Here is a 17,037-nt window from a genome sequence, read left to right as displayed (position 1 = left end):
AAGTGACCCTAAACTTTTGAACGGTAGTGTATATATATATTTTTTTCTCCAGTTTTTTTTCACTTATTTATTTTGTGTTATTTACATGTACACTGTTCCAAATGGTCAGAAAATAATAATAATAATATTGTAATCTAATAGCAACTGTTTGGCACACATAATGCTTGCTCCTATACCCTCCGTTTTCTTGATCTCAAGTAGTCCACAACTAAGTCAAATGTCTTCCACAGATCTGACTTCCCCTTTTCCTCCTGAGCAACCAGTAAACATTTGCCCATTTCGAGATTCTTTTTCACGTCCTCCACATACAATTTGTTGTTATGTTTTACTCTGTTCAGAGTTTGTTATAACACATTTATTGATGTGATTATGATAGGCTATAGTTCCGGCCCTATTGGTCACATGATTGCGATGCTTACATGTTTCACGTAAAGAGAGCCAAGATTGAGGAAATAGAGAATGTTTTCCTTAGACAAATTAGGGAGTTCGGTAACAGAACTTTTCAGTCACAAACAAGTAAGAAACAAAATGGCTGAAATGATGTTGAAGCTTCAGCACGAACAGCCCAATAAACACTTACTGTGCTGTGGTCGCTTTTCGCTGCTGTAGGGAGGAGAGCGAAAAAACGTACGCCAGTCACACAGGCACTCGCTGTCATTTTCTTTAACACAGTGTGACCATCGGGCTCTTTCTTGAGTAACTTTTGTGTCTTAATTATTTAATTAAACAGTATGCTTAAAGCATCAGACAAGCTCAGTGCATATGTAGTTGATTTAATTCAAACACATAGGTTGTGTCTGTCTATATATAGAAAAATATGTTTAAACATTTCGCCCAATCGATTGGTCGAAAGAACAGGACAACCGTTGGCCAAGATTTCTTTTAGTCAACTTCATCGAACACCTTTGGGATGAATTGGAACACAGACTGCGAGCCAGGCCTAATCGCCCAACATCAGTGCTCAACCTCACTAATGCTCTTGTGGCTGAATGGAAGCAAGTCCCCGCAACAATGTTCCAACATCTAGTGGAAACCTTGCCAGAAGAGTGGAGGCTGTTATAGCAGCAAAGGCGGGACCAACTCCATATTAATGCCCATGATTTTGGAATGAGATGTTCGACGAGCAGTACTTTTGGTCATGTAGTGTACTTTGGGGAATTAACGAAGGACCCCAAGTCAGAAGTACACTCGTGTACAATGGCCGAACTCATGGCATCTGTCCAACTGTCCATAAAACAAGCACTTAAATTGTAATTTATTGAAATTACTGGACATCTTACAGACGGGCTAGTTTTTATTCCTTCTGGATTTAAACATTTTATTCCTCTTGGAGTTGAGAACTGACCTCCTGAGTAGAGACTTGAGAGGGTCAGCTCGCGCTACTAAACTTGGTTTTTGGCGCTCCCCTCGGGCCATTTTGCGCGCTGAATGATCCACGCGCACACTCTAGGAAATGTGCACACTGGTGACTTTTACCCTTTATCTCTCTTTAAAAAAGTACCAATATATGTCGTGTGTATATATAGCCTACATGTAGCATACGTGTACAACAAACTACATATATAAGGAATTTACCCTTTTTATGGGGCAAATTGTTTCAAGAACACAATTATAAAACGACACGCCTGTAGACCCACTGGCCTAGTTGTGTAGGTTACTAAGCCATTGAATTCTACTTTTCTTGATCTATTCTCCATCTACTCAGTGTGAGCATATCAACAGAATATAATCGATTGGGCCTACAATAGAATAGAAATAGGCTTACTGTAGATATCCTACTTTGTATATTTTATGCGCAACATATCGGCTACAAAGACGCATTTAAATTGCACTAAAACTCAGTTGATGCTTTCCCATGCAGTAACTGTGTTTTAACTTTGAATACCTGGCTGCTACCAAACTAATATATTTCTGTTCGTTCTTTGGGCATTTCCGCACTATTTGAGGGGGTGGTGGCAAATTGCTTTGGCGACTCCGCAGAAGTTGTGCGAGGGACGCAAAAGAGCAATATGTCAACCTTGCTGTGTTAAAGGTCCAAGAACCTATAGAGAAAATACTATTTGAATAATCACCGTGGCCGAAGATGGATTCGGAAATAGATGGTAGGTTTGTTTACACTGATCCTCAGAGTTGCATTTTGGAGTCCCATGTGAAGCAACTTGTTTGTGCACAAGGGGGAAAGCTAGCCTCCCGTCGCTGAAGGCGACATCCCATACCCCGAAGGTAAACCAGGTAAACCAGAGGGATGGTAGTGGTAAATCTGTTTTCGGTGTACGGGATGTCGCGATAACATCGACACTTTTCTGTTATTGCAAACATTGCCGCATGAGGGCGATGCGCGCAAATTGGCGGCAGAACAAGGGGGCGTTCTTATATGCTTATGAGCGCATTTCACATTACTTTTGGATTATACATTGGATGTTAAGGCTCGTTTGAATGTCCTGCTTAATATAATATTTGTGTCATAATCGCAAATCAACTGCATTATACTTAAAAAACACTTAAACTTCAACCAGTAAAATGGCAAGTTTTTGCTACAGCCTATATCAATGAGCGTTAGCATTCTAGCTGCATCCAAAATAGTAATTTTGCAAAAATCCCAACCAAATATAATATATAAAAAAACAACGCCGCAAGGCCTATCGTTTCTTAATCTGGCCCTGGTTAGAGCATGGTAGCCAGGGCACCAAAATAGCTGAGAAGTTGTCCCCAAAATTAAAAGTGCACTATGTAGAAATCGCTCCGCTATTTCCTGCTTGCTAAAATTCTAATTTCAATTTTTGTGACAAAACAAGCTAGTATAGTGTGTAGAATCATTGTACCATCTAAACTGCTGTGAAATATATTTTCCATAACCAAACCTATTGTATTTTCAGCTGTTTGAAGCTGGTGTACAAACCTGAAAGTAAAAGATGCAAAACAAAATTTAAGAACAGGAAGCATAGAAATCATTCGCATAGAACAGATCTACCACTTCTTAGATTTGCTTTTAATGAGAATTAAATACCTATAACTCAGACCTATAACTCATATTTCACTGTGAATTTGGTCTGGTCTCCCAAAAAGTTAGATATTGCAGCTTTAAGTCATGCAAATCAATGCATATTTGATATAGATGTAGCTGTATATACCATGCCTAAATGTTTACAATTTATGTCATGACTCATTTAAAAAATCATCCTAGGACGTCATGGGTTTTGTGCTTGCTTATAGCCTAGGTTAATAACATGTTAATACAGCTACGCAACATACAGATACGCAACAGTGTGACTTCAAAAGTTACAATTGTATCCTTGAAAGTCGACCATCGACCAGCTGGACACTTTGTAGCCAAATTGGTGCGTCGCACAGTAATGTGCTCCTCAGCTACAAAAATTTGTAGCGGTACACTCAGCAATATGAAGTAGATGCAGAAATGTGCCCTGGCTACCACGCTGTAACCAGGGCCGGATTAAGAAATCATAGGCCCATTTAGCCTCTGTAATCCGAAGGTTAGCAATGCAAAAAAGTACATGTAAAATCCCATAGAGAATGCTAACTAAATGCTAATGATCTAAATGCTAATGATCTGACCTAAACTATTTGCATTACAGACATCCCAGCTCATAAATGTATACAAGTAACTCAAAAATGCTACTTGCCGTTTGCTGCACGCACAAAACAAATATTAGACAGCAAAACTCTTGATCCAGGAGGGGATTCTCTGCTGATACCGGCGAATGCTTGATTTTGGAAGAAGCTAACCACTTAGCCAGAGAGCTGACTAGCTACTAAATTAGCAGACCGAAGGCACAACTTCAGAGCATTTAGCACATTTTAGAAAGTTGACATAATAGTTATACTTTATCTAACTGGCAAACATTTAGTTGTGAATTCCATACTGTAACTAGATCACCTGGCGTGTGCTTCACAATAGTGAGTGACTCACAAGGCTCTGGTCTCTTGCTGTTGTGTGCTTGTAAACAAACACCACGTGACTGGGGACTCCCGGTAAACGTCATAATGAACAATTATGTGACAGGTGAAATGAAGAACGCTGTATTGCACAAGTTGACTGCAAGTGTTAACTTAAAAAGGAGCTACAAATATTCAAATGTATACATTTTTTTTTAAAGAAATAGTTTCAATGGTATTGACAAACCATCCAGTGCCTGTTTTCCAATCCACCATTTTTTGTTGTTGAAACTATTGATCCTATGTGGCAAAATTATCCTCTCTGATGTATTTTGAACATATAGCAGGCTCGTGTTTTGATTTGTTTTTTTGCCTCTTGGGTCCTGTACGGGCTTGGGCCCTGTACGGGCTTGGGCCCCTGTAAGTTCCTGCATTAAACTGGCTCAAACAGCAGTGAAGCAAACCCGTGCACATGCGCAGATACTACGTGTGACTGTGAAATCAAAGTCGTGCATATCACTCATCTCAACATCTGCAGTGCTGCTCGTGGCATTGTCATTTTGCTGAATCTACCTTGCTTTCGCTTTGAAGATACTTTTTTGGTAACAGTGGGCATGAGCACCCACTTTCACATTTGAACCTCTTGTCAATATAACCTCATTGTAAATGTATTGCCAATTGGTTCCTGCACTCTTTACATTGGCTTACACAGGAAATAATGGGAGTCTAAAATAGGATTATTATACAATTTTATTAGGTGTTGAACATCATTGACAAAGGTGACTTTCAATCATGAAAGCTTTATAAAATATTTAATGTCATGTAATAACATTCAAGTCAATGCTCAAACACCATGCATGATGAATCTTTTTCACCCAGTGGGGTCCTTCAAGTGCTCTGATCTGCAGTTGAAGCAGAATTGACCATAGACTATCAAGGAAGGAGCATCGTTTCCTGTCTGGTGTTTGGCCTAAGCTGGGCGTGTTAAAACATGGAAGGCACCCCTTTCCCTTAGAGATGGGCCATTTAAAACAAAAGTGATCCACTCCAAATTTGAAAGAGAGGGGCATGGGGCTATGAACAATCAAAACAAAACAACTTTCCAATCTTTTTCCATGAACCAGGACAATGGTTTTACTGTAGATTAGCCAAGTTTTTCTAAACTCCTCGATGTACATCACATCAATGGAGTTGACTGAACCTCCGATTACATCGAGTCACTGTCGGTCGACATTTGTAAAAATGTACATTCTTAAACCCTTATTGTGCCTATGTTTGTCCCGTGTAGCCGTGCACCTTTCTTTGTTTGCTGAAATACATACTTTTTAATTAAACTTTTGCCAAATACAACCACCGAGGGTTTCCTGTCAGCGACTCGATGGAGTCGGAGGTACACTCCTCCCACAGTTGTCGCAACCCAACACCCCCAACATGTACATACAGTGCATTCGGAAAGTATTCAGACCCCTTCCGTTTCCCCACATTTTGCTACGTGACAGCCTTATTCTAAAATGTATTAAATTATATTTTTTCCTCATCGATCTACACACAATACCCCATAATGACAAAACAAAAACAGGTTTTTAGACATTTTTGCAAATGTATTAAAAATACAAAACAGAAATACCTTATTTACATAAGTATTTAGACTCTTTGCTATGAGGCTCGTTATTGAGCTCAGGTGCATCCTGTTTCCATTGATCCTCCTTGAGATGTTTCTACTTGATTGGAGTCCACCTGATGTTTGACACCGAGCAGGTGTCCACACACTTTTGGCCACGTAGTGCATTTGTTTATGGTTGAGCAGAAGCTTTCAAGATTTCGGTTGATCTTCCTGACTGACCTAATTTCGATTTATCCATATCTATGTCTCCATAGAAATATATGGATGGGAACAGCCCCCTTTGAACCAAGGTAAGGAGATTTCTATCACTCTGTGTAACTGTTTCCTGTTCCTCTCAACTGTTTATCTTGACTCATCATGAATGTTTTCACTTGAAGCTTCAGCTTATAAACAATGAACAAAAGTGAGAAGACACCAGACAACAATAACAAAAATCTATAGGAATTGAACAGTAAATATTGCACTCAAAAAGATTCTCTCTCTCACTCTCACATCCCTTCATTGAGATCATTGAACAGCCCAATCAGAGGAGCATGAGGTCCAGGTACAAGTGTGAGGGGCGCTCTGCGGCCAGTATCCTGGGAGAGAAGAGCAATGACACCAAGGCACACCCCGCCATCAAGGTTAGGGCGCCCTTTAATGACATACAGATAATTGGCACACTGAGCTTTTTACACTGTAACTGTGTATGAAGGGGACATGCATCATTTGTACTGTAGCTAAAATGAGACTTTCAGAGACCTTCAAAACCATGGTTACTTTCACCATATATTCTGAGATGGTCGATGGGAAAACTATTAATCAAAGTAAGATTTGTTACGCAAATTAGCCCTTTTGTCTAGTTATAACCACGGTAGAGCAGTCTAATTACTACTACACCATGCTTTACGACACTTGATTTATGGAGATTTGAAGGTGATAAGGAAGTGGTGGAGATTCTAAGGTGAGTGATGATACACATCCTGCTAACCTGGTTGGTCCCATGCAGGTGCACAACTACAATGGCCCCCTGCGTGTCCGCGTCTCCTTGGTGACCAAAAACCCACCTCACAATCCCAACCCCCACGAACTGGTGGGGAAAGACTGCAAACATGGCTACTATGAGGCAGACCTGCAGGAGAGACGAGTACACAGGTTAGACGGAGGGTCTCTGTGTGTGTGTGTTGGGCGCGTGTGTGTGTCTGCATGTGAGGGGAGGTCTGTGTGTGTGTGTGTGTGTATGGATGTGTGATGAAATACAAAGTAACAAAATGTTTGTTTGATGCAGTGTGCACCTGCCAACATCTTGATAGAGGACATAGACGACATCTGTGGGAAGGCTTGGATGTGTGTGAGGACGTGTGTGTAGTCTTGGTTTTAAAGGCCAGAAGCAGAGGAGGGTTGAATAATCACCCTCTTGTGATCGATATCTACAGTATCTCACTTTCACACACGTTCACTCTGACTCCTTGTCTTACTGTCTGCTCTCAGTTTTCAGAACCTGGGCATTCAGTGTGTGAAGAAAAAGGATGTGGCCGAGGCAGTTTCCTGTAGGCTGCAGACCCAAAACAACCCCTTCAACAGTGAGTACATGCAAACGCACACGTACTCCGTACGTGACAGTCCACTGTCATAACATTATGCCAGTTACATAAAGTAATTGACTCCTCCAATCTCATTTTCATGCTTTGTTTACCTGTTTACTTTTCATGTTTTGTCCTCCATTGACCGTAATTTAAAGGATACAGCCAGTGCCAGATAGCCAATTCCAGATGCCACACCCATTGGCTTTGTCTGACTGTGTTGTGTTTTGGCTGCAGTTCCTGAGGTGAACATGTGGGAGGAGGAGTTTGACCTAAATGCAGTGAGGCTGTGTTTCCAGGCCTCGATCACTCTGCCTACCGGGGAACTCTGCCCTCTGGAGCCCGTGGTGTCCCAGCCCATCTACGACAACAGTGAGTCTGCTATACACACAGACACACGCACACATGTACGTACACACGGGCATGCACGTACATACACATGTGAATGCGCACACACACACACACACACCCAATACATTATCTTGATACACACTCTCCCCAAACACTCACTAAGTACAGACTGACTCCTTCCTCTGTCACTGCTGTCCATGCTGTTTCACTGTGGGGCAATTCCACGGTAACGGAATTGCTCCGAAACTGCGATTCTTCACTTAAAATGTATGCCAAACAAAAACAACTGACTTAAAAGTTGAACAAACCATACAGCTCTGTACACAAGGACTACTTTTAACAATTTACACTGAACATTTTTCAAAAACACATTTACTGGAAGAACTGTGCAGATGCAAAGTTTGGTAACAACATTTCAGTAAAATCTCCCTTCGTTCACTGTCACGTGTGCTCCCTCTCCGGCCTTCAGGTCACCAGGCTGCTCGTTATGGCGCACACCTGTCACCATCGTTACCCGCACCTTCAGACTCACCTGGACTTCATCACCTCCCTGATTACCTTCCCTATATATGTCACTCCCTTTGGTTCCTTCCCCAGGCGTTATTGTTTCTGTTCCAGTGTCATGTCGGTGCGTTGTTTGTGTTTCTTGTTTTGTTTTTAGTTGCGTTTATTTATTAAAACACTCACCTCGTGAACTTGCTTCCCGACTCTCAGCGCACTCGTTACAACCACTTTTTACAAAAACTCTAAAATATCTGCTTCGAATGAAGATTCAAAGATGTCTGCAGAAGGAATGACATGGCACCTTGAGTATGAAAAAAACCTCTTTTGGTTATTGAACTACAGTAAGTGAAGTGGATTTACACCCGGTAACAGAATTGCGGTAACGGAATTTCATCATGGGTCCCTGATCTGTACTACACAGAAATGCATAATTATGGATATGAATATCATTCTCTTCATGGTGATGTATCCTAAATAGGTGCACAAATGTAGAAATATGCAATATCCTCCGCTGCATATTTGGGTATTATTCTACACACTGGCTATTGTTTTAATGAGCTCCTCCACCAAACAAGACAACATTTTGTTGGACCGGACTGAATTTGAGCCAATCATAGACGTCTGTTTCAGATGTTGGGACATCAAAGTACAGCACAGTAGAGCTCAGCACAGTAGAGCTCAGCACAGTAGAGTAAAGTTCAGTACCAGAACTGGGGTAACTGTAGTTTTAACTATGATTTGTGAAAAGTAACTATTTTTCAGAGGGAACAAATAGTTACTTTTGAGATGACTACAACTATTCTTTAAAAACATTTTTTTTAAGTACAGGTCTGAGAAAACAACTGCTTTTCAGAAACTATTGGATTGGCTGCCTTCAAGTAATGGCAGGGATGCATCTGAAACGGCATGTTGAAGAATACAATTGAATGAATAGTGCACACACAATCTCCGATACTATTCCAATCAATCTGACAGTCATATTTGAACTGCACAATACATTTCTATCTGAAAATTTAGTAAATGTCCATTCTCCTGAATGTCCATTGCCCCATGTGTACATAATCAGGTCAAACCAATTATATTTTCTACAGATAAGTATAAATAAGTTGTGATGCTCAACTACTGAATGACCCTGTCAACATGCCACTGAAAAGGTTGAAAGCTGCAATTAATTGTATGATACCTGAAAATACTGCAGAGTATTTCAAAGCCATTTGCAGACCTTGCAAACAGCAAGTTGGATGCTTAAAACAACTTCAAACCTCTTTGTTCATCTGAGGGTAAGTGTTCTTGTTTCAAACAAACACTATAGCATATTTAAAGGGATAGTTTACTCAGAATAAAAAACGAACATGATTTTCCAATTACCTTGGCTGTAGTTCTTTCAAGAAGGTAGTTTTGGGATATTTAATTTCCTTTCAACACTTAATAGCCATATTTGTTACTGTTAGTATTCTCAGTAACATTAACAGTACTGTTCTTGTGCCTGTGTAATAAAACTGTCATTACTTTTGGAGCAAAATTTTATTAGCACATTGTTACATAATACTTTGGCAATTTCATTTTAATTGCCTAGCAATGAGCAGTTTTTGTAACTACTGTAAATAAGTGGAATAGTGACTTCCTTATTCCACTTATGTAATAACTTCATTATTATGCAATTATAGAAGTCCTATGTAACAACAATGTTGCTATTGTAATAACCACAAAGTTACTACACATACAGTGCATTCGGAAAGTATAAAAAAAGAAATTTTGCAACTGTAGAAAAAAAAACTGAAATATGACATTGACATAAGTATTCAGACCCTTTACTCAGTACATTGTTGAAGCACCTTTGACAGCGATTACGGCCTCGAGTCTTCTTGGGTAGGATGCTGCAAGCTTGGCACACCTGTATTTTTGGGAGTTTCTCCCATTCCTCTCTGAAGATCTTCTCAAGCTCTGTCAGGTTGGATGGGAGCATTCCTGCACAGCTATTTTCAGGTCTCGATTGGGTTCAAGTCTCTGGCTGGGCCACTCAAGGACATTCAGAGACTTGTCCCGAAACCACTCCTGCGTTGTCTTGGCCGTGTGCTTAGGGTTGTTGTCCTGTTGGAAGGTGAACCTTCGCGTCAGTCTGAGGTCCTGAGTGCTCTGGAGCAGGTTTTCATCAAGGATCTCTCTGTACTTTGCTCCGTTCATCTTTGCCTAGATCCTGACTAGTCTCCCAGTCCCTGCCGCTGAAAAACATCCCCAGAGCATGATGCTGCCACCACCATGCTTCACCGTAGGGATGGTGCCAGGTTTCCTCCAGTCGTAACGCTTGGCATTCAGGCCAAAGAGTTCAATCTTGGTTTCATCAGACCAGAGAATCTTGTTTCTCATGGTCTGAGAGTCTTTAGGTGCCTTTTGGCAAACTTCAAGCGGGCTGTCATGTGCCTTTTACTGAGGAGTGGTTTCCGTCTGGCCACTCTACCATAAAGGCCTGATTGGTGGAGTGCTGCAGAGATGGTTGTCCTTCTGGAAGGTTTTCCCATCTCCACAGAGGAACTCTGGAGCTCTGTCAGACTGACCATTGGTCACCTCCCTGACAAAGGCCTTTCTCCCCCGATTGACTCCAATCAAGTTATAGAAACATCTCAAGGATGATCAATGGAAACAGGATGCACCTGAGCTCAATTTCGAGTCTCATAGCAAAGGGTCTAAATACTGACGTAAATAAAGTATTTGTTTTTTTAAATAAATTTGCAAAACATTTATAAAAAACAGTTTTTTCACTTTGGCCCTCATGTATTTAATTTTAGGCTATATTAAGATTCATATCTATGAGGCCCACAAACGATGTGCTTATGTGTCACGGCCGTTGTAAGGAGACCAAGGCGCGGCGTGGTAAGCGTACATTCTTCTTTATTATAAGAACGAACACTGAACAAACGAACAAAAATAACACAACGAACCGGGAAGCTAATATGAGTAGTGCAGACAGGCAACTAAACATAGAACAAGAACCCACGAACACCAAAGGGAAAATGGCTACCTAAATATGATCCCCAATCAGAGACAACGATAAACAGCTGCCCCTGATTGGGAACCATATCAGGCCACCATAGACATACAAATCACCTAGACCTACAAACACCCTATACATACAAAACCCCTAGACAGTACAAACACTAAAGTACCCACCCTAGTCACACCCTGACCTAACCAAAATATAAAGAAAACATAGATATCTCAGGTCAGGGCGTGACATTATGATCATACTGTCTATTTAGACTAATTCAACTAACTGTTTTATAGTTTTTGTTTCTTCATCAAATATTTGGCAGCCATCAAATGAATGAGTTTTGTTTGCAAATAACATTTGTAATTAGCAAGCTTGCAATTTGTCGAAGAAATACTTTTTTCAAAAACGTTCAAAACAACAAAACCGAGCACGCTGCCTCCTCCGAGGCAGCAAAACAATTGTATCACTCCTCTCCCAATTAATCTTCCAGCAGTATTTTAAAAGTAGCTATCCTACCTTATAACCTCCTACTTTACTAAATTATTTTAACCCTTATCCTCCCTGGAGGCAGAAGAGTAAGTATGCTTAACATGCCATTCTGCCATAGTACCTTTTCCGGAGGCAGCAACATCTATAACATATCTCTATCTGAGATGCTACGTTCCCTGGAGGCAGCCATAAATACGCCATTCTGTCGTAGTACCTTCTCTAGAGGCAGCAGATTTCGAATCGTACCTGCTCTGCACATCAGTCAAAGTTCCTGCCCTTGGGGTAGCAAGAACATTGCTTACTAACTTCAACCTTACGCCCGCAGAGGCAGTTTAGCCAACTGTATCACTCCTCCTGTCATAGCTTCCTCGAAGGCGGCAACAAAAAGTGTATTATTCCTATCCCAATGGCTCTTCCTTTCAGGCAGCAAAATAAATAGCAGCAGTAACTTTACTAGATGACTATAGCCTTATTATACTCCCTGGAGGCAGAAGAGTGAGTAGGCCTAACATGCCTTTCTGACATAGTATCTTCCCCTTCCCCGGAGGCAGCACAGTTCTAATCATACCTTGTCTGCACATCTGACGTAGTTCCTGCCCCTGGGGTATTAAGCTCTAAGTACGGCTCCCACACATCAGGGCCATTTGAGCACTGCTCTGGATCAAAGCGTACTAGAGCAACATCCAACTTGGATTGCATGGGGTAGGCACTGTTGTCTGAGGCTCCGCTTCTCCCTCACAAAACATTCTCTATAATAATCATATCGTTGTCTCACTCTCACTACCCTAACCCCGTTCTCTTATTGACTGAAAACTCAATACAGGGGTAGCACATTAAACTCTGAATCTGTACACGGCTCTACATCTACACCAGATGAACATGTAAATAGAGTACATCATCATTACTTCAGTGTTTCGGTACTTAAAGGGATGCTGGTAGTTACCCATAGACTTCCAGCCATTGCGCTAATGTTAGTTAGCATTGGCCCGCGAAACTAACGTTAATCCAGAGATTCTTACCTTTGCCCTTCGATTCTGCAGTCTCATCCAGATCCCCCTGGCATTTTGTAGTTGTTTATGATAGCCACATTAGCATTTTGGGAGGGGTAAATACAGGCGAATAGAGAGATTTACACAGTTATCAAAACGTGTAAACGTGTAAATCCCCTATGGGAAAAATTAACGGTAGAAAAACAATTGCAACCATTTCCCTGTTTGACGCTAGGTTTTATGGGTATTATGAAAGGGGGATACCTAGTCAGTTGTCCAACTGAATGTATTCAACTGAAATGTGTCACTCCATTTACACATCTTTGAGATCTGAAAACATTGGACAAACATTTTGTAGTGAACTATCATTTTAAGAGGACTGCAGTGCAGATTAAAGGTGGTCTTTCCATGATTTCAATGTATTTTCTTTCTGCATTCCAGACCCCAGTAATTGTAACAAAATGAACGCCTGAAACAACGACAGAATTTACAGAAACGGCATACAGGTGACTATTTATTGCTGATAACATTGTTACATTTGATTCAGAGGATGTTCTAATTATTGTACGGGTGATTATTATCCTGTGGCTCCCATGCTCTAGTGCTCTGATGTAGGTCTGTTCCAGTGCAGTTTGACAGGGCAGGTGTTTCTGACGGAGGGGGAGGTGCTGTACAAGACTGTCCAATGGGACGAGAATCTCCTGCATTCTACAGGCCGTACTCATGCAGGAGCCCTGTTCAGATCCTCAGGGGTCTGCCCGTCAGCAGATGTGACTGGTGACAGTGTGGAGGTTTTATCGCCGCTGAGGGTGACTGACACACACACAGTGGTAAACACCAGCAACCTCTCCTTATGGGGCCTTGTCAGAAAGTATATACGGGACGCCCTGCTCTCGACCAAGGGGCAGGTGTTGCCTTTCCAATCACTCCAATTAGTTCTCAATGTGATCGTCCTGCCATCAAATGTGCCACTTGAACAGGTAAAAAATCCCTTCTGATGGTTGGGTAACTCTGTTTTTCTACCACAGGCAGCCAGATGTGCATTGAGTTTTCAGTGCGAGTACCCTCATTGATAATCACTTCTTATTCTGTTGCAGGCGAAGCGGCAACAGACAGGGAACACTTACGTACAGGTCTGTTCGGACTGCATTCTCACTCGACGGGAAACATACAGTCTGAAGACTGAAGAAGATAACCCCTAAGGTAGACTCTGACAGGTGTTGCATGCTAATAATGTCACATCTTGATCATAGTAACAGCTGTACGCTGATGCTACATACTGGATATTCCATGACAATAATTACCTCATGTTAAGTACACTTTTCTAAATGGTCACTCACACTAAGGTGCGTAGATATGCGTGCGCAGCTGTGGAAGATGGCTAAATAGTCAAGTTCAAATCAGCTACATCTATTACCTGTCTCTGTGTAGTCTCTATAGACAGACGGCTTGCCTCACACGATGTACCAATGTCCCAACATACACGTCTGTACAAGTACCTGCGTTAAATGGGACAGAGTTGAGGGGTCAGAAATGGGATGTGCGTTATCGCCTTATCCGGTGACGTCACCGCCATATCTGCTCGTTGCCCTAGCTTAAACATCCCCGCCAGACACAAAGTACTAGCTAGCTAGCAAGATGGAGAACGCAGAGGTTATTTTTAACGAGTGCAACTGTCAAGTTTGCGTCATTTACCTTCACTAAAACCACTGCAAAGGTTTTTCCCGCAAACTTTGGTTTTGAATCGCAATGTTCTGTCATGTCTGCTTTCAGGGTACGGAAAGAGTTTGATTTTTCACGCTTAGCCCTCCTACCCAAACTCGTGATTTGTTGGGAGAGTTGTCTGTCTAAAGAGGACCCTCCCCTTTCAAAAGGTCTAAGAGAATCAGACATCCTCCCCTGGGATTTCCAAGACTGGTCACTGGGCAAAATTACATCAAATTAGTATTATGACACTGTATGCAGTAGGCTAGATGTTAGCAAGAGAGCTTCTTAAATTGATGGCAAGTTTTTCTAAATTATCTCGCAAACTAAACCAATAAGCATTTGTCTAATGATCTAGACTAGCGGTAGACTGATTCCAAGTTCAAGACGTTCCAATGCTGCAGCACATTTTGCGTTTTTTGTGTAGCACGTGCACAGAACGATATATGGACGTTTACTTAACGTGAAAAGGTATTCTGTGGGGTGGGGAAAATAGGATGCTAAACTGCTGCCTTCATGTCATTTGATCTAGTTGTATTTCAGTTGCAGAATGTATTGCAGAAAATACAAGTTGGTGGAGAATCTACTAACCATTTCACTTTTTTTTCATCATGTTCTATATGACTGCCACTACGGTCCAAACTACCATCCGACCTTTTCAGGTGTTCCTGGATGCAGATACAAAGGATATGGAGCTAAGGCTTCTGAAAAGAGGGCTTGATAGAGAGGTGTGGACGAAGGTGCTTGTCCGTCTGCCAGGTAAAACCTTGAAGTTAGTCTGTAAACAAGGTGTATCCAAATCTGATTCATGCCACTGTTTGCCAGGGACTCCCTCTGCCCCAGGTCTGTATCCAACCTTGTTTAGCGGGGAAGGATGAAACCCAGTAGGGTTACGGACTTCAAGGACGGACCTCTTGTATTTGAGAAGGGAGTCCGTAAATCCATCCAACCACCATTCCCATCCTGGTGTGGGCTCATCTGTAATGTGGATTAGCTAGTGGTGTTAGAAGGAATGCCAAAGTGATCAGCTGCTGCACCACTTTCATAACCACTGGTGTATATTCAAATCAAATCAGATTTAACAGGTGTAGACCTTAAAGTGAAATGCTTACTTACGAGCCCCTAACCGGCAGTGTAGTTTCAGGGAAAAAAGGTCAGGAATTATTCAGACCAATGCATATGTAAAATACTTTCAAATCTTGAGCTGTGCTTGATTAAGTTTGCGTACGTAGTGGTATTACACACAGGTGAATATGTCTTCATTTCTCTTTGACTCACAGGTTCTGTGTTAGTGGGAAGGCCTCAGGCTGAGACTAGTCAGACGGGTTCGACAGAGAGGCTGTGTTCTGTGAGGACAGAATTTGTCAATCGAGTGTCAGGACCTGGGCTCGGCAGTTTATTGGACAGGCTTCTGCAATGGGAAGTTCTCAATGAACATGAAATGGAGACAGTGTAGGTGATTCCTGAGAGAGCAAAGAAGGACCGGGAAGTCATAGACATGGTGCTGAGGAAATGAGCTGCTTCATGTTTGCTAATGAAAACCCATCTGATTGAACTGGACCCCTTGTTATGCGCAATGCTTGGTGTCTGCTGAAACATTATTGTAGTATGAGGCATTGATGAGCATGACCAATGATGTCTGTGTTCAATAATACATTTGGTCTGTAATTATTGATTATTTTGGAATTAGGGTGTAAGGCTTATAATTTTTTTATCATTCAGTATACGTGTAACCGCAATAAACGTTGTCTTGAACACTCTTTGATAAACAAACATGTTTAATTTCAGGTTCAAGTGCTTACCCTAACACTTTTCCTACAGTTATTCAAATACACCATGTAACATGAACTAGTGCCAGTACTGTGCAGTCACATATTCTATATGACATGATAATTACCTCCATGATAATGAGTAATGATGTAATTGATGCTTCAACAATAATAGCTAATAATTTTCACTGTGAACATTCAACGCCATATGTATTTGGACAGTGAAGCCAAAATGTTAAATTTAGCTTTATACTCCAGCATGTTGTATGGCTTACGGCCATTCAAAATGATAATCGGAATTGTATATTGCTGACTGTGGGGTATACTAAAGTAGTGGAATATTACCATATACTGTAAAACAAGACAAGGATACATTGTCATTTCAGGTGATGATATACGTGAAAAATACAGTACTCACCTTGGTGACAGATTAATGTTATGTACAGTTTTACCAAGTATAACTTGTCATTTTAATTTTCAATATCTTTGGAACAGGGAGGATATTGTTGTTTATAAATGTAGCAGACTCATTCTATATCATGTTAGTAGTATCAGGAATCAAGGTAAGACCCAGATGCAGACTGTCGAAGTAACAATGTTTATTGTAGCAACAGGGGCAGGCAAAGACAGGTCAAGGCAGGCAGGGGTCGATAATCCAGAGTATGTCACACCGGCTCACCTTGGTCAGGGAGATCTTCCCTTCCACGGCTGCTCTGGCCACACACTCACAGGCAGGGCCCACCTTGAAGCCTGAGTCCAGGTGCATCAGTCACTTCCCGGTGAGCACCCTGTGGTTCAGTGGCAGTTCCTTCACAATCTGGAAGGTGACAGGTCTCCCGCTGTCCAACAGGCACTCCCAGCATGCATGCAATGAGTTCATGCAACCAAAGATAGAAGCTGTTATGCCCTAGCTTTTTTTGCCAGCTAGCTAGCTCGACGTTGGCATGACAATTATGTCGTTTAGAACTTGTGTGGTATTTATATTGTATACTGAACAAAAATATAAACGCAACATGCAACAATTTCAAAGATTTTACTGAGTTACAGTTCATATAAGGAAATCAGTCAATTGAAATAAATAAATGAGGCCGTAATCTAGGCCCCCATGAATGGGCCTGGGAGGGCATAGGCCTACCACTTGAGAGCCAGGCCGACCCACTGT

At 41.5% G+C, this 17,037-nt stretch overlaps 1 protein-coding gene across 1 annotated transcript; it reads left to right on the top strand.

Annotated features, from left to right (window-relative positions):
• The first annotated feature begins 5,272 nt into the window (after positions 1-5,272).
• Positions 5,273-15,879, top strand: LOC139561019 (transcription factor p65-like). The gene is made up of 10 exons (XM_071377821.1): positions 5,273-5,284; positions 6,025-6,141; positions 6,507-6,652; positions 6,989-7,080; positions 7,318-7,452; positions 12,844-12,908; positions 13,005-13,382; positions 13,500-13,605; positions 14,769-14,865; positions 15,387-15,879. The coding sequence occupies exons 1-6, from the start codon at positions 5,273-5,275 to the stop codon at positions 12,873-12,875; spliced, it is 534 nt and encodes a 177-aa protein (XP_071233922.1). The 3' UTR covers positions 12,876-12,908; positions 13,005-13,382; positions 13,500-13,605; positions 14,769-14,865; positions 15,387-15,879.
• Positions 15,880-17,037: the final 1,158 nt, after the last annotated feature.

Source organism: Salvelinus alpinus, chromosome 31, assembly GCF_045679555.1.
Source record: "Salvelinus alpinus chromosome 31, SLU_Salpinus.1, whole genome shotgun sequence".
In the NCBI taxonomy this organism is placed as follows: Eukaryota; Metazoa; Chordata; class Actinopteri; order Salmoniformes; family Salmonidae; genus Salvelinus; species Salvelinus alpinus.
This window is presented reverse-complemented; position numbering and strand designations above follow the sequence as displayed.

Coding starts and splice junctions, on each gene's coding strand:
- LOC139561019 (XM_071377821.1), top strand. Junction 6,142..6,506: donor AGGCACACCCCGCCATCAAG/GTTAGGGCGCCC, acceptor GGTCCCATGCAG/GTGCACAACTACAATGGCCC. Junction 7,081..7,317: donor CCAAAACAACCCCTTCAACA/GTGAGTACATGC, acceptor TTTTGGCTGCAG/TTCCTGAGGTGAACATGTGG.